The sequence below is a fragment of the Silurus meridionalis genome, chromosome 7 (genome assembly GCF_014805685.1).
Source record: "Silurus meridionalis isolate SWU-2019-XX chromosome 7, ASM1480568v1, whole genome shotgun sequence".
In the NCBI taxonomy this organism is placed as follows: Eukaryota; Metazoa; Chordata; class Actinopteri; order Siluriformes; family Siluridae; genus Silurus; species Silurus meridionalis.
The window spans coordinates 15,085,611-15,109,059 of NC_060890.1; the positions used below are offsets into that span (position 1 = coordinate 15,085,611).

The 23,449-nt window shown below is 38.2% G+C and overlaps 1 protein-coding gene across 3 annotated transcripts in view; it reads left to right on the forward strand.

Annotated features, from left to right (window-relative positions):
- The window catches only part of ankfn1 (ankyrin repeat and fibronectin type III domain containing 1), a 71,683-nt gene that overhangs the window by 40,227 nt on the left and 8,007 nt on the right, over window positions 1-23,449 (forward strand). For all 3 annotated transcript variants that reach the window (XM_046854092.1, XM_046854094.1, XM_046854093.1), the window contains exons 8-22: window positions 1,230-1,422; window positions 2,207-2,417; window positions 7,574-7,768; window positions 9,722-9,835; window positions 10,078-10,175; window positions 11,314-11,404; window positions 12,651-12,758; window positions 16,852-16,951; window positions 17,064-17,196; window positions 17,499-17,615; window positions 18,009-18,224; window positions 18,355-18,521; window positions 20,499-20,649; window positions 22,243-22,411; window positions 23,175-23,341. In XM_046854092.1, the coding sequence (XP_046710048.1) occupies window positions 1,230-1,422; window positions 2,207-2,417; window positions 7,574-7,768; window positions 9,722-9,835; window positions 10,078-10,175; window positions 11,314-11,404; window positions 12,651-12,758; window positions 16,852-16,951; window positions 17,064-17,196; window positions 17,499-17,615; window positions 18,009-18,224; window positions 18,355-18,521; window positions 20,499-20,649; window positions 22,243-22,411; window positions 23,175-23,341 (2,230 nt within the window). The remainder of the gene's footprint in view (window positions 1-1,229; window positions 1,423-2,206; window positions 2,418-7,573; window positions 7,769-9,721; window positions 9,836-10,077; window positions 10,176-11,313; window positions 11,405-12,650; window positions 12,759-16,851; window positions 16,952-17,063; window positions 17,197-17,498; window positions 17,616-18,008; window positions 18,225-18,354; window positions 18,522-20,498; window positions 20,650-22,242; window positions 22,412-23,174; window positions 23,342-23,449) is intronic.

Genomic DNA, 23,449 nt, shown 5'->3' on the forward strand with positions numbered 1-23,449 from the left:
TTGGGTGATGGGAAAAAGTCAGTCTCAGACATGGCATGGAGGAAAGAAGAACTCTCAAGACATTCTCTAAATCACTTGCTAGTGTCAGAGGCTGTGCTCCTGCGCTGTAGAGCGTGTATTATTAGCGCTACGTGGGCGTTCTTGCAGAAACTTGGTGCAAAGCAATGAAAAATGGCATACTGCTGTAATTTCATGTCCGAAAGGATTATAGACTGCTGGGTGAGAAATATTACCCCGGACCCTGTGGTTCAATGGACCTCAAGGGAAGTGTCAATCTTAAATGTGGACTATTTTTTTATCCTACCTAATGATGAGTGTTTTTTTTTCTGCCTCTGCTGTCTTCAGTTTCTCATACAGTCAATACTTTTAACATAGAACAGTTTGTACCCAGACCATTTAACTGTAAAACTAGCATTTTTGTGAATGATTTTCAGTCTTGAATTTTTTAAATGATGTGTTTTTGTTAAGCTTGTATGTGTTGTGTATTGTGTGTGTGTGTGTGTGTGTGCGTGTGTGTGCGTGTGTGTGCGTGTGTGCGTGTGTGTGTGTGTGTGTGTATGTTATGTAACACTGTTCATTCAGCTCAGAAATATAATGTAATCATACTCACACTGGCTCTCAGGTAATATCTTTATGTTTATACATTAGGGGAAAATGTATTAAATTCTTTTTTTTTTATAATGCCAGGGAAGATATTTTATACAACAATGCGGTTTTATTGGATTTTACAGTATTTGCCAGGTTCAGCAAAAATTTCATTCATAAAGCAAAATCATCAAAGACATCCTTTGAACTTTGAAAAAGACGAAAGAGAAGGCCACTGATAGTAATGTCAAAAGATTATAGTGGTGTGATATTGAGATATTATGCAGTGTATTTTTAATCAGAATAAAGAATGACATTACTTTTGTTATTCTAATCATATCTAACAAATATGTAATATGCCAAGGAACAACCATGACAAGAATGAGAAGAAATGTAATGGCATCCGAGCTCAATTACATTTGTCAATCAAGCTTACAGAAACATTGGCAGATATTAAAAGTACACTTTTTAAAGGTTAAACGAAATTAGGCTTTTTTTTTTACATTAATTACCATCAGTCAGGAAACAAACACCAGAGAATGTATAGGAAATATAATTTTTTTTAATTCACTTGTGATGCAGTAAACGGGACATACTAGTAATGGGGCTCCTTATAAAAAGTTTTTGTCTCCTCCTTTCTCCAGGAGCTTCTGCGTCAATATGACCCAGCAGATGCAGAACCTCCAGCTGAGCCACAGTAAGAAGGGGGCTGCGCCTGCTTCCCCCAATGCAGCCAAGCGCCTTTACCGCAACCTCTCTGAAAAGTTCAAGGGCAGCCACTCGTCCTTTGAGGATGCTTACTTCTTTGGCCGATCAGATCGCATCCGCAAAGCCTCGGTGAGTGACCAATAAGTCACTTGGAATACTGTATATGTGCTTGTTGTGACCTGGATTTTTTTTGTTTTTTGGGTTTTTTTTTCCAAGAAGTGTAGCTCGGCAAAGACAAAGCACATTCTTAATCATTATGGACATTTTATAACTTCACCAAATGTTGACCTGCTTGCAAATGTCACAGAGTATTGATTTTTCTGTTTCAGAGCTGCTCCAGGAATGGTCTTTTCACACATGTGATAGTGACAGTTTCCTTGCTCTCTGCTTGCACACTTTACATTGTGACCTTCTTTAGTTTACGTATGTAACTGAGCTCTCTTACATAATGAAAATTGCACCAAATTTCTCTGTTATGTAACATTCCTGTGTTATGTAATACTCAGGACATTATAACCTGCAATCTTTGTCACCTTCACATAGTCACATAGTTAACTTCTGGAGAAAAGACACAATTATATAACATTTTCAATCAAACATTAAGAAAAAAAGGGCTTCATTTTCTTTAAACGATTTTCCTCTTTTTTCCTAATATATATGATGAAATATTAAGAAATATTTAATAAGCTTTATTGCATCTTTTTAACTTTTTCTTTTTTTTTTTTTATGGAGTGTGGAGCCAGTAAATTAAACTGAAATAGTAACATATAATTGTTAAATAATAACAATAAATTGACTTCAATTGTCCATTTGTGTACCATTACTGAATGCCTTCACAAATTTTTATTTACAATATAGAATTACAGAGCAAATATCAGGCATGTGAAGCTTGTCTTCTGTGTCTATGCTGCAGAATATTCAGAGCAGTGAGGCTCTGTTTGAGGCTGTGGAACAGCAAGACCTGGATGCTGTACAGATCCTTCTGTTCCAGTACACAGCAGATGAACTGGATCTCAATACACCCAACAGCGAAGGCCTGACCCCGCTCGACATCTCCATCATGACCAACAATGTGCCAATAGCCAAGCTGCTGCTCAAAGCAGGGGCCAAAGAGAGCCCACATTGTGAGTACTTATGCATGGCTTCTAAGCTTTAAACAAGATCAGAGTGTACACAGTGTACATATCATTTGAACCAACTTGCATGCTGACAGACAGATATAGTGGAAACTCATACGGACTTGGTTGAGATATTTACAGAGTTTTAAGCTCCTGCAGTTACAAGGGGAAAAAATCCACCCTGAACTACTTGATTAATAATCTTTATTATTAGCATGTGATCTTTAGTGGCTTATTTAGTCAGTAATGAAATTCCGGGTTGACATTTTTTCTGAGTTGGTCTGTTTCACGTTAACCTTTTGCTATATTACCCACAGTACTGTTCAACTACCCACTGATAGTGAGGCCAATTAGAATTAGCCGTTTCTCTTGTTTAATAGATAAAAAGGGATATGCATATTTTATATGGGTTTTAATACTTTAGTCTGTCCAGCTCTTACTTCCTCATACATTCTGATCTTATTAGGTTCCAACACTTCAGATATTTATGTTATTAGTGCTTTCAATGCCATTGCCTTGAAGCCCACTATGTAACTGAACTGGCTTTCTGCCATAACTGATTGGAACTGCATTGTATAGATGCAAACATTTGGTGCCTCCACTGCTTTTACATTGAATTTGACATTACTATGACATTAAACCCTGGAAAAATGACGATTGAGTCAAAGGCTCTTCCTCTTTTGTTTTTAAAACCTGATTAATTTCTTTCATGCTTGAGATCTTTAACATTTTTACTCTTATGAAATGCTATTGTAAGTGTGCTAACAACATCTATATAATGAAAAGAATAATGAATGAACAAAACCATCTAAAACTTTTGCAACAGAATTGGAAAGGCCCAACACACTAATTTGATCATACTGTCTGTGTTTGAGGGTAAACGTTTAATTTAAGACACATAATGTGAAAGATTCACTGTGCACATAGCATTCTATATCGTCGAATAATAATCTTATTTGGTGATATGCAGCTTTTGACATTTGATAAAAAATCTAAACAGGCTTAGTGTATCTGGATTTGCGCATTCAAACAAGGATCATGGGGTTGTGTACAAAACCACTAAAGCCTTCAGAGATTGAAGGTTTATTGCAGTAATTCATCATCATGAGGAGATTTGTCTTGTGTCAAAATGTTGTTTTTTAATGTTGAGACCAAACGCAGGCCTCACTAATGTGACAAGCCGTTTACAGTGAAAACAGGTATACATAGAGGGAGGCACTGTGATGTTTTCTCGCACTTCGCTTTAGAGACGTGTGCAGCAAGCGGCTCTACACTTGAATAAGTCAACCTTTCCATGACAGCTGTCATAAGCGGTCATAGTTAGGTTATAAAATGACAAATCAAATGATGACTGTCATAGCTATTTCTATCATGACTACAGTGGTTGGTTACAAAACAAGCTGGGATACATACCAGCTGTATATACTGTATATGTAATACTTTTTCCAAATCAGATAAATTTGATTGGTCTGAAATGTTTGATTGCTATAACTGGTCTCTAATTAGCAATATACAACAGAAACATTTAACAGGTTAGAAATATTGCTCTATTTCTTTACACTAAAGCTACACTGAAGCAACCCATTAAACCTGAAAAGATTTGGGGTTGCAGGAAATCACCTTAAATCTTCACGGTTAAGAAACTCATGCAAATGAATGTTCTGAATATAGAGAGCAATAAACTGGATGTAGTGTACAGACATACAGCAACAGCTCTGTTCTGCACTTAGCGCTCTCCAAATAATCAATAGTATATTCATCTCTGCAAGCAGTTGGCAATAGAAACAGGTGTTTCTTACCTCCCATGTCTCTGAAAGGGGAAAAAAGCCTCACGAGAGGGCAAGCACTTGAATCATTTGGAGCAAGAAAAAGCCAAATGTTGTCTGAGAGCAGACAGAGAGCAGTGTGCTGCCGTCTGGACGTTAGGGTGGCAAGGGGACACATCGCACAGCATCCTCCTGAAAAATCTTAACAAGGTTTGTCATTTAATGGTTTAACTTTTCCAATGATGCATGTAACCCAGAGCAATTATACTAAGTGATTTATTGTACCCAGGTGGCAGTTAAATTTCAAAACATTTCACCGTGGCACAATTCGATCCTTGTAAACAAACAGAAAATAAACATTGCCGCATTTTCCCCTTCTGGGCTTTCTGCATTATATTTATGTCAGGCCAGAAGTGCCAAGTAAATCAATCAGCCAGACGCCTTACAGTTTGGAGGTCCAGGCGTAGGTTGAAGTTAAAGCATGTTTATGACCTTCAGTGGGTTGCCATAATGTCTATATTTAGGGCGATCCCTGCTTCTCGACAATGCCAACTGTGTAAGACAAACCACCACTGGCATAGTTAGAGCTTAAATTTATAGTTTGTTCAATTAACCACACATAGTGGCTGAATGTCAATCTTCATAAAACAGGAAATTGCACCTCAAGGCTGCTAATATTGCTGGCTTTTTCACTGCGCCATGGACCCCCAAGTACGACTGGTTCGTTTTATTACCCCCACCCCCTCTCCCCAATGCCAACTTTTTTTTTTTTTTTTTGAGAAGACAACACTTACTTTATCATTTCTCCTGGAGAGCTCTCATCTCGAGGGGTTAGGGCCAAGCAGAACAGCCACAGTGAAAGAGGGTTTCTTTGGCCATGTATTTATTTGTTTATTTTGCTGTCATGGTCTATGACTAAGGCTCTGAAAGTCCATGCAGTCGTTTTCAGACTACGAGGAGCACTGGCCAGGCAGCATTCATTTTACCATGACAAATCTATATGGCCAAACACAGTGCTGTGTGTTTCAGCTTGCCGCCAAGTATGTCCATATTTTTTACTCCACCACCCCCAAACGAGTTCAAATGCAACAACACGGACACTGGCTTTGACAAGCTGCAGCATTGTGCTGATTAATGGAGATATAATGGCTTTGTTGCACTTTCATATGCTGTTAGGATAGTTATCTCTTAATCTGATGTATATGAAAATGATTTTTAGGGTTTTATTGGCACCCTATGTGCGCATAAAACATTGGTTTATTTTCCTAATTAGCCTGTTTACTGCGATGATGGATTAGCTAATCATGCTCTTGTCCCTGGAGCTGTACTTTTGTTGTCTACATCAGGACAACAATTTGGTCATTAAAAATTTAAATTAGAGTAGACCCCAGGATCCATTGTATTATATTTGAATAACTTGGTTTGCCCTAACTGCATGTTTTAGTTATTTTGTTGCACTGAAAAGGATATTTGTTTGACTTCTGAGATGTTAAGCAAATCAAAAGTAGTGTAGTTTCACTTGAAGGTTTTGATTGGCTGGTTAGAAATATTCAGATCATGTACATCACACAAGAGACTTACTGGATAGTTTGCAAGTTGAATTTGTCTGTAGGTGATACTGGCTATGTTTGGAAGGCCATCAGATTCATAGAGGTTTGACATGGTGTTTTTAAAGTGGTGGAAGATATAGTGCTGTGAAAACCACTCTGAGGATATATTTAAATCTGGATCATGGATAAAACCAAAGCAAAATATCTTATTAAAAACACTTTAATATAATTAACCTCTGTATGAATCCTATTTTCTAGCATATAATCTTATTGTACTAAATGTATAAGAACTGTACACTCACTTTGCCAACAAGTAATGCTAGGCTGCCATAGGTCAGACTCTGTCATGACTATCTGTCAGGACTATCCTTGATCGCTGACCCCAGCTTTCTAGAATTTCAAAAGTTTTGCTAGGATAAATGTACTTTCTTTTTTAATGTATATGTCCTGTATAACTACATTATATTGACCTATGCATCTGAATGCCCTGATAGACATTGGTTAGCCTTCAAATTTGGTACCTTCATACTTTTAATGATTTGATATGGCTGCATAACTGTATTTCCAGATACAGTATATAAAATAAGTTTGAAGTTTCTGTTCGGATTTTGCAAGCTAACATCAGTCATATTCCTACATTCTCAACCCTCAACATCCCTTAGAATCTCCTGTGTACTTATTTATTTCATTTTTGTGCTGCATTTAAGAATTGTCTTTCAGAATGAATGATGGTAGGTTTTTAATCTGGCACTGATAAAGAAAAACATTGGCTCAAAAATCAGAACATAGTTAAGATGGTAGGAAAAGGTAATGTATCAAAGGTAAGATAGTTAGGTAACCAAATGAATTTACTGTAACGGCACAGCTTTGATAGGTGCAAGCTTTATATTCATATGCTCAGATTAATGTTATTGTTACCATAGTAAAATGTTAGGCAGTGTCTTGTATGGCAAACTTTCCAAACAAACAAACAGATAACAGATTCTGGAGGTGGTAGCCTAGTGGTTAAGGCATTGGACTTTGAATTCTGGGGTTGTGGGTTTGAGTCCTGGTTATACCAGGCTTAGGCCCTTGAGCACCCCATGGGTACTCATTTGTGGGACTCTGCCATGGATTGTCCCTGTCTCTAAAAGGAGGAGGGTGGGCTTTGGCTAGCAACCTGACTCCCTAACAAACCTTTACAGAAACAGCAAGTAAATCATTAGGTCCTTGTAAAAAACACTGAATGTGCCTCATGGTGTAGAAATAAAAAAATGCATACAGTGAATATTTTGGAAGAAGTTTCCAGTGCCAGCACTTATAGCTGTAAATTTCTTGGCAATATGACAAGCTGCAAGTTTTTACTTTACAAAATCACCTGATGCATACATGCTCTTTACTTACTCCTGTCTATAACCTTTGTATAAAGCTGTGTATCATCCTGTGTAGTATCCTGTGTATAGTCCTGTGTATAGGTCAGTATGTTCTAGTTAGATCTGTGTCATGTAGGTCCTAGAGTAAAGTTTTTTACATTTTACAGCGTTCTGTACCAACTGTACATGGTCGAAATGACAATGAAAACTTGACTTGACTAAACTGGAAAAGCTGGACAACAAGTGATAACAAAAACAAACTTGTTTCATTGGTGTTCCACATCTTTAACTAAGAAAAACTATGCATTGTGTATTATTAGAAATTCTCAAAATCTTAGTGTGATTATTAAAACACTGGGATGTGCTGGTATTGGAAAATGGCTTTCACAAATAAATCAGAACAGGATAAATAGGCAGTGAGGTGAAATAAACGATGAGTTACACTTTTAATTCACAGAATTAGTGTTTTTTAATTTTTTAAATTTTTTTTTAAGTTGTGAGTCAGGAGAGCCGCGAGGCTCATCTCTCGTCGCTGGTGCAGGAGGCTCAGAGGCGAGCGAGCGATCTCTCCACACAGGTGATGAGAGAGAGCCTCAGTCTGGAGACATCAGACAAGGAGAAGCAGCTCAAGGCCTGGGAGTGGAAATGCAAGCTGTACAAACGCATGCGCACTGGGTTTGAGCACGCACGTGAGTGCTTTAATTCACATTTTCTTTTACAAGTGATCAACATATGTGAAAGAGAAGAACCTATTGTAGTAACAGAATTTTACGGATTGCACATGGTGGGATTTTGAAGATCCCTGACAAAAGATTGTGACACACACACACATACACACACACACGCGGTCTCTGGTATACGGATAATATGCTCTAAAGATTCCAACTGTTAAATATCACTGACCCAGAATTTTATCCACCCGTGTAATTGTAGTCTCAATTGTATCATTAGCTTTTCAATTGGAATTCATTTTGAATTGTTCTGACAAATTGGCAGCAGTGTATTAATAGCATATTGTCTGGAAAAATAGGAACAATCTAATTTCCTCAAATAGCCCTTGTACCTTGATGGTATGGAACACTCTAATGGCAAATGGAATGGCTTTTTTTTTTTTATCAGCTTGCCTCTGTGATCTACAAATGCCATTGCAGCTATAACATATTAAGCAAGCTATGATACAAACACTCAATTCTCAATGGAGGCAAATGATTAAATGTTTAAGCAGAGTAAAATTTCGTTGTTTGTAGCGCAGTGTGTTCTGGGTTACATATACACAGATGCAGCTCAGTAAATGCAGCAAGAGGTCTGATTAAAAATCTAAAGAAGAAGAGGGGACTATAATCTTTTAAGTAGCAGAAATTCACTGCAGTCTGTATGCAAATGTCACAGTAAACTGTGGCTTTTGAAAGCATATTCAGAAGCATTTTTTATTACACAAAATCTATTTTGTTTATCAAATGAAAAAATCGGAGGCCACCATGACCAATAAAAAAGCTCTCTATTTGTAACCAGTAGACAGTAAAACACAATCAATAGTCTAGTCCTTTATTCACACACCGTGTGAAATTTCATCTAGTCTCCATCAAATCTGGCATCGAATTATGCAGTTGCTAATAGTAACCCGCTCACAGCACAGTTCATAATACTTCGTTCGTACATATCCAGATACCTGCTTGATACCTTTCAAACCACTCTGAGTCATGCCTTGGCTGCCACTTTACTTTACAGCATGATGCCATTAATCTTCTTCTGTGTATTAGATTTGTATTTGTTGTATTTGATAGTTTTGCTGAATATAAAATCTGATACAATGACAGATTCTTTGATCATAACACATTTAAGTTTGCAATCTAGGAATAAAACCCAGAAAGATAGTCCATGTCCATGCAACAAATATTCGTTTAGAAAAAATTCCTGAGCATCGTTCCTCCAACGCAACAATTGTTTATATTAAATAATTGAAAACATTTTCAATCATCTGCTCTTCCAATTTCATGAAGTGTTTTGTTAACTGATAGTGTGGATATTTAATGCCTTTTGTACCACAGTGCTGTTAATTTCTCCATGCTGATGAGTTAAAAGCATGTTCTAATATGTTTTGGTTCTATAGTAACAACTAATACCCAGGGACTTGTGTGGCAGGCTCTTTACACAGTCTAAATATGTGGACTCAATATATTTTGTCATTTAACAAAGAACATTTTTTAAAATGCTTTTGAAAAATTGAGTGGGTTTACCACCACAAGAGAGCCTTCAGGACAGAGAAACTTTAAATGTTTTCATATTATCTTTAAGTTAGAGAGCAAAACGAAATGAGGGAATGATAGTTTGAACATTGTACACAATGAATTTGTGATAACTAGGACAAACATATTTTGTGGACATTTCACAACTACTGTTATGCTATAAATGGCTAATACATATGGGATTTCATTTTCTGACATATAAAAATATGTTCACATTGGTAGAGATGGGTAAAACTTTAGAATGTGCTAGTATTGGAAAATATTCTATAGTGTACCCCATTGTTGATCATTTCCCTCTAGGCAGCACTTTCCATTGTGCATTATTTTCTTTACATAAGTATTAATGGGTCCGCACCAACAATTTTTAATCTGTTTCTTATTGGACATTTTTGACAGAGGCTCCAGAGACCCCGACAGCTGTGCGTTTAACTGTGAGCAGCAGCACATCCCTCACTGTCACATTTCAGGAGCCGGCGAGCATCAATTCAGCTGTGGTCACCAAATATAAAGGTGAGAATTTCCTCTTCTGCATTCTGAGTCTGTAGCAACAACACATACAAGTTATCAGGGGAAAAGACACCACTTGCAGCAGATTGACAATTGACAGTTGCTTTTTTTCGGCGTACATTTGATTTTTTTGTACACTTATGTAAAATAACCTATAGCACTATTCAGCACATTGCTGGATTTTTATTATGCAAAATTCTATTGTTTAATCTGTTCTCACCTGTTTTCTTTTTTTTTTCTGGCAGTGGAGTGGAGCTGTCTGAAAGACTTCTCTTTATTAGCTGGAGAACTGATCCTTGAAAATCTGCAGTGTCTTAAATGCACCGTTACAGGCCTAACAACGGTAACTGAAGGGGAAAAAAAAGAAAAGAAATGGTGTTTCAACACATATCCTTGCACACACTATGTACCAGATTGCATGTGCTTGTACTAAAGAGAGTACTAAGGATGCTGCAGAATTATGAGTAACCTTTGTAAGCATTTATGACTTTATTATATTTATAAATATCTCTTAAATTGTTAGTGATGTATTATGTACAGCTTTAGAACAGTTGACGTTCTCCTGTGTGGCAGTGTTGATTTCCTAACAACAAACTTTTCTCTACATTTGCACGACACCCTTATCCAGAGCAACTTACATTTTTATCTCATTCATGCAACTGAGCAGCTATGTGGTTAAGGGCCTTGCTCAGGAGCCCAGGAGTGACAGCTTTATGAGGTTCTGATTTGAATTCATGACTTTTAATCCAAAGGCCAATGCCTTAACCAATCAAGCAACCATCTCGACAAGGAAGAGATGAACACATGCTTCAACTATAGCCTTTAGATTTTACATGGATTAACTGACTTTTTGCCTTACATCCAACCTGGTGTGGATGTTTTCCATTTAGAATCTTTTAATTAATTGAAAAAATAATGAAACTTTTAACATACAGCTTCATGTGAATGCGAAATAGTCTGCGTTTTCTGTCCCCTGATATTTCCTAGGCTTCAGGGCAAATGTTTGTGTTTTAAAGTAATGCTTTGGACACTGTTAAAAAGCCCTGTCTATGCCAAAATGTTTTTGGCAAACTCACATACGTAACTCATTTTAAAAATCAGAATTGTTCCCCTAAAAGTTGGCTTAATAGGGCAATTCTGAATATGGAGAACTTTGTAAATAATCGTATATGGTCAAATAAGTCAAATACGATTAAGCCATCAAGTGTTTTTTTTAAAGACTATGAATTAAACAAAATCTAGATTAGCTGTTAAAAAATAAATAAATAAAGAACACTGTACAAAATTTTTACAGTTTTACTGATGAGTCCACAATTCTTCTCTCTCTTTTTTGTCAGTAAGATGTGTTAGACCTCAGCATGTGTTAGACCTCAGCCTTTCAAGAAATTTTAGCTGTTTTGTGATAAACAAGCCCTAGCTAAATTGGGTGTCAATTGGGTAAAAAAGAAATTAACATTTGCCTTAATGTGTGTTTGTCCCAGGGAAGGCAATACTATGTACGTGTGTCTGCCTACAACATGAAGGGATGGGGCCTGTCACAAACCTCTCAACCTCCTTGTGCTGCTCCATCAAGTGAGTGAACACTAGTTTACCACCAGGATATCTATCTGTGTACATGCATAACCATGAAGGAATATGTTGTCTTGAACGCAGCACAGTATTAGCTTAATAATAACAAATAACGAGAAGAGGAATGTTTGTACGTACTTTTTTTTGTACTATATCCTTGAAAAAAGAAGCTCTGCGATTTTATGTGACTGTCACGACTTCCTTGCTTCACACTGCTTGTGCTATTCATCGTGTCTGGCCTCGAGGTGCTCCTTTAAAAGCAGCGTTCAATAAGAAAAAGGGCAAATCTGTCATTGCTATTAGAGCTGGCTGGCTATGCATCTGTAGCTGGCAAACAATTCACACTGAGTGTTGAGATTTATCTGTATAAATGGAATGTTTTGTAATGGAGTTTTTTTATTATTAAAAAACCTGTGAAAACACGATTTCTACCGCTTAATGGTTGAAAAAGTGTTTCATGTTGTTTGCACTGCACATACATGTAGTCATTTGTCACTTAAAGTACTGTTTCTAAATTGTGGGCTGCAAATCTCCAGGGGCTCATTGAGTTATAAACATTGCTTGGCAAATCTGATTTGGTGGTCTGAAGTTTTATGTTCGCATGAATTTGTCATGAGCCGCACGCCCGCATCAAGTCCAATCAATCTCCCCATTTACAGAACAACTGCGAATTGTTCTCGTGTGTACGGAGCGACAGAAAGTAATATTCAGGCAGTTTGTTTTGATGTGTATCTGTTACTCGTTTTAGCTCAGCTCAGACGTTTCTACTAATATTTTCAATCCAGTTACTCAAATAATCAGGCATTTATGCTAATTTTGTTTTGGATGATCCACTTTTAGCCAGGCGTTAAACAAATTCATGGTAGCTTCTGTGCTGGGCGTCTAATTTGCATTTACTAATTCACAGAGAGCCTTTCATAATGCTAGTCTTTTTTACTGAGTGCACTTTGTTTGTGTTTTAATGACTGAGTTAGTATCAGATGTACGGTTTGCAATTAAAATTCATAATTTTTTCTACACCCAAACAAGCAAACTATATAGTTTAATATAATAAAAATATAACCAAATATAAAAATTTTGTGGTAGTGTGGACTATAAACCCAATGTTTATTCTAAGGGGAGATGTTTTTTTAGGGGCAGAATAAATCTCTAAGGTGTAATATGAACTGTGTGTGTATGTTTGTGTGTGTGTGTATGTGTGTGTGTGTGTGTGTGTGTGTGTGTGTGTGTGTGTGTGTGTGTGTGTCAGACTGGAAGGAGAGCGATGGCAGAGAGTCTCGGTGGAGAGGGCACATCGAGGCCATGGAGAGACTGCTCCAGCAGGTCCGCGCCACACACCAACACTACAGCTGTGGAGGTACAAATGCACCCCCACCCCCACACACACTCCACTTGCCTAAAGACTCTTACTCATAGTACATGTGCACAGCTCTTTTTGTCTCTTTCTCACTCAATGACTCAAATAATTACTCCACATTGTGTGTGCAGTGGAGCATGAACATTTTTTATTTGTTTGTCATAATTGTGGGTATTGATGATTTCATCCTTTTATGTTGATGATTGAAGTCCGAGCTAGACGAAAAACTCTTTTTGGGTGGTCTTAGTGTGTTTTCTTTTTGCCTCTAACAGTCAGGAGATTAGTTGTGTCCAAAAAGAATAAAAAACAGAAATTCCATATTGACTAATACAAGGTACAATAACTTTCTGATATATTACAAATAGTTTAAAGAATGTTCTATACAAGTCTCCATACCTTTAAGACAATGTTATTCTGCAATTTACTTGTGATTTTGTCAGTAGACCCACATTTCCAGACTTTTTGACCTTGTTAATAACTTTGGCAACAATATCTTGTATGATGTTTTCTTGTTAAAGTCCATCACATTTCAACAGCTTCCCCATCCAGGAGAATGACTTCAGTATGTATTTCTTTTGTCATAGGCAGTGTTAAAGGTTGTTTAAAATAAATAAATAAATAAACATCTATCTATCTATCTATCTATCTATCTATCTATCTATCTATCTATCTATCTATCTATCTATCTATCTATCTATCTATCTATCTATCTATCTATCTATCTATCTATCTATCTATCTATCTATTCCTATTTCTAGCTTTAATTTCCTTTATATATGGAGACTTTTGAGACACACTGTATGGCTAAGTTTTAGTCAAAATTCTTTTATTAAATTAGCATAATGTTCAGCAACTGCCTCGAATCTTTGTTACAACAGTAAAAGTAAGGAAAGCAGTAGAGTTAAAGCCAGTAAGGACTGCAAGTGTAAGCCCACAAACTTGTTTACAGGTTAATAAAATCACCAAAATTGACTTATTTATGTCAAAATGAAAGTATTTCAAATCATCACTGAAAAAATTTGATGCCAAGCACATATTTACTTTATGTTGCTATGTTAAATGCATCCGAATTTATTTATCCAGTTTTTCCATAGTGAGGATTAGAGGTAAAGATTAGTGTTAGAGATAAGGTAATTAGAGATTAATTAGTGTTAGTTTGCATTAATTATTTTGTATTGTATGTTATAGTCATAATTTTTTATGATACATTTTTCTATGCAAATATTTTGCATTCAAGGGAAAATTAAATAGTTCTGGCAATGATTCTGCTCTCCTACGCTGTTCCAGAAAATTGTGGTTGCATAGACACGTGTCCTTTTTGCTGTGCTTTGATTGTACTGCAGCTACTGCTGCTATAAGAGGAGTGGCAATAGTTTGAAGAGCTTAGATGTTAAATGCAGAAATGACCTCATGCTCATCAACTGTGTGCCTTTTTTTTTTGTTTGTTTTGTTTTTTGTTCGTTCTCAGCCTTTCCTTTCTTCTTTTTTATTGTGTTTTTCATCTCTTCTTTATAACCCACATAAGGCTTTCAATCTTTCTGCTCACTCACAAGGACTGCTTTCAGCCTCCTCGTCTGCCTTCTCGTTTCCCTTTAAGCCTCGCTCCTTTCGCTAGATTAACTCGGTATTACAGTGTAAAAATGAAGCGTGATAAAAAATGTTTGCGCTTTGCGCTTTAGGCATCCAAAAAGTAGTGTGAATGCTCTCTCTCAGCCTCGAGTGGACTGAAGAGACAGGAGCAGAGTTCATGAGATTGTTTACATAAATAATCTTTTAATACATTTATCCATTTTGGATTGCACACGTTTATGCGGCTGAGCTTGCATACTGTAGCTTTGTAAATCAGAGAGTGCAAACACCTTTCCAGATTAGCGAGGCTGGACGATGTCTATACGTGAGAAGCGCAGTGCCAGCTTTGGCCTGTCGCCCACTCCCTAATCCAGAAGTCGGTGAGAGGGGCATAGAGGAGTGTTGTTCCCTGTGCTGACAGTAGCTCAGAGCTCACAAACACCAACTTCATTAGGCAGCTATGTGGGCCGCCACTGGCAGGAGGGTGGTGGGGGGGTGAGAAAAAAAAAAGTCTGCATCACTCATCTGTTTATGAGTCAACACATGAGTCAATGATGTCAGGGGGGGATGACTGCCAGAGTCTCAAACATTATACTGGATAATTGATTCTAAAAGAAAAAGTCTATTTGAGAGTTGTTTATGGTAAGTGTTTTCCCCATCACGATTCGTGATGTTTAAGGATTTGCACTAAAATGTAGAAAAACAGAAAATAGCCTCCCACTCGGTCTGACAGAAAACCCCCTCTTACGTTCACGCTTCAAGTAGAATTAAGCTTTTAGAGCTGTCTGATTTTGAGTGCTCGAGACATAGTACTCTCTCACGTCTGTTTGTCTCACTGAGCTGTGTGTGTGCATGTGTGTTCTGTGCTCGCAAGCACACATGCTGGAAGACGTCGCTGTATTTACTCAGTTTATTTTTGGAGAGATGGTGTTTGAAAATAAATCTGCAAAATTAATCAGTGCTGGTACAATGCCACCACTATAAAAACCCCGGCAAAAATGCTGCTCATTTAAGGGGAGGTTATCTTAATTTATGATGTGTATATGTGGAGCTGAGAGGGTGCTCACAGAACGAGGGGTGTGTGCACTACACACAGCTCTCTGTGTTCCACATGAGACACAGTGACACCCACACACTCAAGCACACACAGACACACATAGACACACACACATACACACGCCTCCTCAGCTATAAGCTTCTCTTGCAAGCGGGCGCCTGGAAAGTCTTGCAGTGGTCGTTATGGATGAGATTGCGAGCTTCACATAGCTTAAAAAAGAGGCTGTTTTGACCTTCACTAAATTACTTGGAGAAAATGGAGAAATGCTCCCAGGAGTACTCCACTCTGCTCACACACGTTCTCACTCACCTCTTTTCATGGTTCCTCACAGTGTGTACAGCAGACAGATGGATTGCCAAGTCATTAATCAAACGTGATCCATTTTTTATTTTCGTAAATGAAAAAGCATTTCTATATTTATTTGGGGTGACAGTTTGGCGGCACAGGAGGCCAGTGCACTCATGTCGTATAATCCAGTTGTCAAAGTCAGTTAACCTCCAGAGCGAGAAATACAAATTTAGAGGCCGAGTTATCAGCACGTTCAGCAGCGGCAGCAGTAGCCTTGCTTACTATGAGCTTCCCCTTTTCTAATTTACTACAGCTTTCTCATTTGCTAGACATAAAGCCTGTAGTGTCACATATGCATATCCATAGTCTCAGGATGGTATATGTTCTGTTCTTGAAAGTTTAAGCAAATAAATCAAGCTGTTGAAATAAATGTTCTTGTCAGTTTCCTTATTGGAATTAATTTTTACAAAAATCATAGACATAATGAAGCTCTTTGGGGGATTGTATTACACAGTAGTCCATATGTGGGCTAATAGTGGTGTATAAATGGAAAGTTCCCCCTTGTCCAACCCCTCCTATGGAGACAGCGAGACTACAGCTAGCGTGATTAGTCTTGCGGTGACTGGGTCTTTCTGATGGCCACTTGCATGCTGTAAACAGCTTCTCAGTCTCCCGGATTGTTCAGTCTGCCGCACTGTTTACACGGGGGGCAATTATGTGACGCTTAATTTCATGAAAACAGGGTCGTCTGAAGATAGGCATCACTGAAAGGACCACTGATAGTACTGCATTTGAAGCAGGAGATACGCAGCTCAAAAGTTGTAGATAATACTTCTTTCTGTGGTGTGACCCTCCTGACCTTCCCGATTTAGCAGCCCCGAGGCGCACTCTCACACGATGCGCCTCTGTTTCACCCATTTCTGTTTCACGAAGCACACGCACACCTCATGCTGTCTTAATCGGCCTCCAGACATGCTTGCTTTCACCTTTTGTAGCGAGAGCACGCAAGGTACAAAGTAGCTGCTTCATAGCATTGTGCTCTCCTCAACCTTCTGCTTACATATCGTGCTTCTGTTTATTGTTCAGTTAAATGCTTTTGCTTTCAAAAGGACTAGCGTTTCTGGCTCAGTATGGTATGAATATGTGAGTATGTGACCTTACTTCCCTTTCTCCTTTCAGACACATCGAAGCTACAGAACCCAAGTCGCAAGCAATCAGTCTCTAGGAGCCTGAAACATCTCTTTCATTCCTCCTCTAAATTTGTCAAAACTCTCAAAAGGTCAGTATACTTTATGTGCTTAAATCAGCACTTATGGTGACATGTGTTACTGCCTTCTGTCATTCTGGGTAATCCCTCATGCACTGAGCGTGTGCTCTCGCTCGGGCTCTAGGGGGATCTACATAGCAGCAGTGTTTTATCATAAGGACAGTCTACTGGTGACTAATGAGGATCAGATACCCATCGTGGAGGTGGAGGACTCCTACAGCAATTCCCTCATGCAGGACTTTCTGTGGTTTACCAAGGTATGACAAACACTTCAGCTGACCGCTTTGCCTGAGTAATGGAAGGAGCAGAATGACTCTAGTTAAGAAATGGCACGTTTTTATAAGCATGGATTATTGCACAATGACAGGCATGGTAAAATGTTCTGCAAAGGTTTATTCTATTTTAAACAACCATATTAAAACTAATTAATATGTACTTTTCTATTCTGCTCAGTGATTTATCATGACTGTACAATTCCTTCACTAAATCTGTCAAAGCAAAACCAAGATTCATTGGTAGAGCATTCGGGTTTTCCAGTGACAGTACATATGCTTAACAGCTTTCGTGTATGTGGGAGGATGTCCGATGGCTCAGGCAGAGCATGGCTGTTTCCACCTCGTCTTCGTCCACACTGCAGTCCAGGCAGAAGATGCTGACTGCCGCCGGCCAGCTACAGGTCTGCCAGCCCTCAATTATCCTCTCTAGCATCCAATCAGCCTAATGCAGTTTTGTCTCACAACATAGTAATTGAATTGAGTCTGAAAAGCCACAGTAAGAAATTTGGAACTTTTTTTTTTTTTGGTTCGTGCACATGTGTAGGTGGCTGTGCAGTTTGTGTGTCCAGCATGTGTGAAATGAGGCAATTATAGCTGCTGCTCCCGAACAATTTGTGTTATTTATTCCAAAGCCACTCGTGATTAAGAGCTGACTCTTACTACACAGTTGTACCCACTCCTTTTGTTAGCATTGTAGACTCATAGAGCACATAAGAGCACTGTTTAGCCAATACAGTAATATTGTAGAGTGCATGCTTTCATAATCACAGCTGTTCATCTTTCCGTCCACACAGAACCTTCTGGGCACGCACAACCTAGGCCGCGTCCACTACGAGCCTATTAAAGACCGCCATGGCAATGTACTGTTAGTGACAGTCAGGGAGACAGACAGCTCATATTCCTTCTTCAATGGCAAGTGGATGCAGGTGTCCAAACTACAGAGCCAGAGAAAGTCTCTGTCCACACCGGAAGAGCCCTATGCCCTGGACATTCTGCTCATCACCATACAGGTACAACTTGCCTTTTTTCTTAGTAAATGTTAGAAACACTGTGGTTTATTAAATTCCTGCTTTAGCTATTTCTATGGATAAATACTGTTTTTAATGAGTGAGTAAGTTGTTATGGACAATTCGTAAACAGGACATTCTGGCGTACCAGCGGCGAAGTCAGCATCGTCTGTCTCCAGGCCTCTATCTGGGCTACTTGAAGCTCAGCAGCTCTGTGGATCAGATCAAGGTCCTGGTCCCACAGCGAACACCCAATATGCTTTGCCATTCCAAGATTAGAGACAACTGGAACGTCTCCAGGTTAGCTCTATATTTCAGTCATACCTAACACTCATATATGAATTGATATGTTTTATAAAACTGTATATATTTTAAAATCTTTATTACATTGATCTCTTTTAAAATATATGATTGTAGCCAGCAATTTCTCAGTTACTGACTATTTTTGGGCGTTGACTCTCTACTCCGCTCCAGCAGTCATCCTGCAGTAGTGTTGTTCACGAAGGCGCCAAGTTTCCCGTGTTTGTTTTTCAGCAATGAATCACATAGCTTAAACCCCTCTGATAAACAGCCAATGAACCAATGTCCAAGAAGAATTCAGATTCATCTGCTGAAATACACAGCATATCTCCAAAACGAGTTGATCAATTGTCTATCTGTGTGGGATTGCAAGGGCAAAATGAAAGCATGGGAATAATGCCTTTTATAACAAACAGAATGTCAAACCCCATAGGGATGTTGGAAACTACAGAAATAAAACCAAACACAACCAGATTCTTGGCAAAGCATGCAGCTCGAATCTTTCTAATCAATATTTCCATCATATTTTTATCTTCTTTCTCTCTTTCGTTTTTTTTTTTACGCACAAATAAATGACACATCATACACAGCTTTTGTGTTCCTTTCTTGAGAAAGTTCAGACTGAGAGTAATCTGCAATCAAAGATTGTGTAGTGTGTGACATTTCTATGTGCACAATCATGTTGCATAGTGTGGGAAAGTCAGCGTTCAGTGATTTTGTAACTTGTGTAATGCGCACCTGGCGATGCACTAATGCACAAATGCTCAAATCATAAACAATATTACATCATGTTTTCACAATTCCACATTTTTTGCCTTGTCAATAATACAAATAAATCTAGATAAACATTTCTTTTAAGAAACAGACAGATTCAGGTAGTTTGTGATTACACTAATAAATGACCCTCTCAGGTAATAAGTGTAATATTACTGCACACTCGAAAGAGACATGTATATGTCTGATGAATAAGTCCAGCTGTAAATGCTATATAACGCAGGACCAGACAAACAGGTTCCACATTGGTACGTTGCATAAATGAGGAGTGTGAGTGCCTGTAAAGATGAAATATTGAAATATGTCAAAGCGCTGGCTTGTAGTGGAATGCTCGCCTTCACCACAGGAGCACATACTTTCTTGACGTGGTCATTTTTTATGAGCAAAACAAAACTCCTGTTTGTTTTTGTTCGGTAAAGGAGCTATTTATTTATTTTCATCTCAGGTCATGTTGTTGACCCCGGTAGGTTGGTCCAGACAGGGAGGGCATTATCCTGCCGCTCAGTGTGGTAGTAAAACTAAATTTATTATGGGGCCAGTGCATGGAAGCTAGCGGGAGGCTCACACAGGATGATGCCCACTCATGGCTCGAGGAAAACCTCTGGAGCAAAGAAATTCTTTTTTTTTTTTCCACCAGCTTAGCCCCTAGACACTTATTTATCATTATAGGCTACACCAAAATGCTCCTTATTACACCATCTGGGGCTTATCAGCCTCTAGCTGTGCTGATGAGACACAAACGTTAGACGAGAAAAGAAGCAGTAGTCCTTTTTTTTTCCTTCCTCAAATGTCAGACATTCCCACTTCTTTGATGCCAAGTGGTTGTATTCTCAGTGTTAAATGCCTTGCATGTTAGTGATTATAAAAATAAGCGCTCTGTTACCCTCTAAGCATCCACATATTCTCATCCAGCTTTTCTATACATTCTATAAAGCATCCTTCCTCATGTGAGTTTGGCATGAACTGTCGCACAAAGGACATTCAGACTGAAAATAATGGGGTGTCTAGTGGTTGGTGGCTCTGCATATCAGGAACTGGTGTGGCTCCTTAACTACTGAATTTTTTCTGGAAACTCCACCGTCATGTAATGGGAGTGTGGAGTGGCACAGCCTATAGTGGGCACCTCAGCAGAATCGGATTTGTCGGTTATGTTTTTTCCATGTGTGTATGTGTATTTATCGAGTGCTGTATCTTCCCACCCAGAGATGAGTGGGAATGGCTGAACACTCTGTCTGGCCCTGAGGAGGTGGAAAGAGCAGATCAGGCGGCAGACTGCAACACTCCTTTGCTCTTCTGTGAGCTCCAGACAGCCATTAAAAATCTGCTGCGCCAGATCAATCTACCTCTGCATCAGGTACAAAACACATAAAAGGTCACCTTTATACTGGTATGTCAATAGTTGAGTAAACACCACAGAAACATTTGGTATAATCATGTCATATTAATGAACTTTATATAACATCCAACATGCCAACATCCATAGTTTAGTTGTAGTGTTTAGAATTCATCAAAATACCATGTTGATAAATGAAATTACATAACTCGTTAGTTTTAATTCACACAGACTTTCTCTAGGTGACTTCTAATCTGCAAATTTACAAACCTGAGCCTTGTAAAAATAAGAAGATACAACCTCAGAAAAACCTAAAAAATCTCATCCAACAACACACTCTTGGAATTTTTTTTCTTCTTACAATTCTAAAGTTTTTTCCTCTGCTTGCAAGGATTTTTTTTTTAGCAGTGTTGGCACATTTGGAATGATGGGTGATTCTTAGAAGACACTGTGTATGAAACAGCTCAGATTCCCATGTTTCCACCCCACCATTTCTAAATGTATATAACTTAAGGACACTTCACTTTTTTTGATCAAATCTCCCTCTACCACATTAGCAGCATGTGTGCGATTACCACCCAAAAAAGCCTGTGTCCCCTTACTGAGAAAAGAACATGTTTACTTAGTACAGTCCTATAATGGGAGTTTAATGGTATGTGTCTACATCCAAGTTCAGCACCCAGCATGCTGTTCATGCCGCTGAAGATCACAATGTACTTATGCAAATAAGTGTAGTCACCACATTGCATTTAACCAACCAAGGTTACATTTATGTCCGTAATAAATGTGAGGAACCATAATTGACCATAATAAAAGCCATAAATTAATGTTTTGAATAAATAAATTTTTGGAAAGTTCAACAAGGGATATTAAAAACGTGTAACAACTTTTCATGAAACCGGAAAAATGAGAAAAACATTGCAGACTTTTTACTGCAGTTACACAACTATTGAGTAACACATAAACACAAGTTCTTTCCTATGAAGAATGACTAATTATGCAGATTTAGATCTTAATGAACAAATACTTGTGAATAATGTATGAACACATTCTACAGAACATATGTTTCTGAAAACTGTTTATTGCCCTTAGACGTCCATTATCAGCGAGTACTCAGTAAACATCCTTCTGTGTTCTTTTTTTGGTACAGACTAATGTGTTAAAATTTCCTGTCTGTGATAATCAACCATAAATTTCAAAAGTGGTAAATAGAGATTAGACTGAAAAACACTGCAGTTTTCATCTGAAGCTAACATCTAGACATTGAAATGAATCGTCTAGACTATACTCAGGATGTAGACAGTATAGAAGAGTAATAAATGTATATGTAACTCTTGTTTAAACATTACATGTTAAATATAAAAATATAGAAATATCTTGGAAACATTTTTAAATTCTACTTCTCTTTGCAGCAATTGTGTTAAATTTGACTCATCCTTCAACTGCACCCATGTTTATTAAAAAGCATTGCCTCTGATTGTTGTTGGCAGCTAAGCTGAAATGGCCTGCCATTGTTTTATTTAAACTGAAAACTGAAAACTGTGTGTGTGTGTGTGTGTGTGTGTGTGTGTGTGCGGGGGTGTGTGTTTTTGTGTGTGTCTATTTCTTGCACAGGCTAAGCACTTCCGTCTCTACACACAGGAGGTGCTCGAGTTGGGTCACAATGTGTCCTTTCTTTTGCTGCTGCCTGCCTCAGACGCTGTGTGCACGGCCCCGGGCCAGACCAATCCCTACACACCCCACTCGGGCTTCCTCAACCTCCCTCTTCAAATGTTTGAGCTCGGTACACTGGCTTCTGTTTCAAGCTCTACAATATTAGCTCAGTTGGCCTTATAAAATCCACAGATTCCTTTCTCCCCTCAGCCCCCCTCCCCTCCCCTCTAGGTCCAATCACACTCCCAGCGGAGCCTCACTAAATCACACAGACCCACAAATACACACGCCAGCAGGGGAGCAGTCTGCTTTGCGGCTAGCCAAATACCCCATTCCACCCCAGACTGGGTAAAAATGAAGAAAGGTTAAACAAGTAATCGATATTGTAATTGAACCAGATCTGTGCAAACACCACTAAATCATTTTTATTTCAATCATCCTGTGAAATTTGTGTGAAGAAGCAAATCTTGTTGATGTGCAAAGCCATGATTGTAATTTAGAATGCTCACTTACTTGTTTGACTGATGGATTCATGTTATTTGCTCAGTTTGGAACTGTCTTATTTGAAATATGATCCTGTGGAGCAAATTATAATGATATACATGTACAAACTGAGCAAAAAAAGTTCCATTAAAGGCGAGACTTTTTAAAGAATTGTCAATTTTCTTAGTACATTAATTATAGCCTTGCAATGTACTTAAGTCTTAACCCAAAAAAAGAATCATCAAGAATTTCTTTACAGCATTAAACTGACTATATAAACTGAGATTTCTAATGTAGATGGTTATATTATTATTATTATTATTATTATTATTATTATTATTATTATTATTATGTAACACAGCATTACTGAATGACTATTCTTTCTTCTCTCTCCATGTCTCTTTGTTTAGTTCACTTCTGTGCATATAAGGAAAAGTTTATAAGCCTGTACTGCCGCCTGTCCTCTGTGCTTGACCTGGACGCCTTGATAACCCAACAGGCTTTGAGAGAGGCCATTACAGATTCGGAACTGTCCATTGCTAAACAACGACACCAACATATACTCGACTATATTCAGGTATTAATACTGCACGCTGTGCTTCCCCACATTTGGTGTACACAATGTCTTTTTTTGCACTTTCATTTCATCATTTTATCACACATCCATGACTCCAACACTAACAGT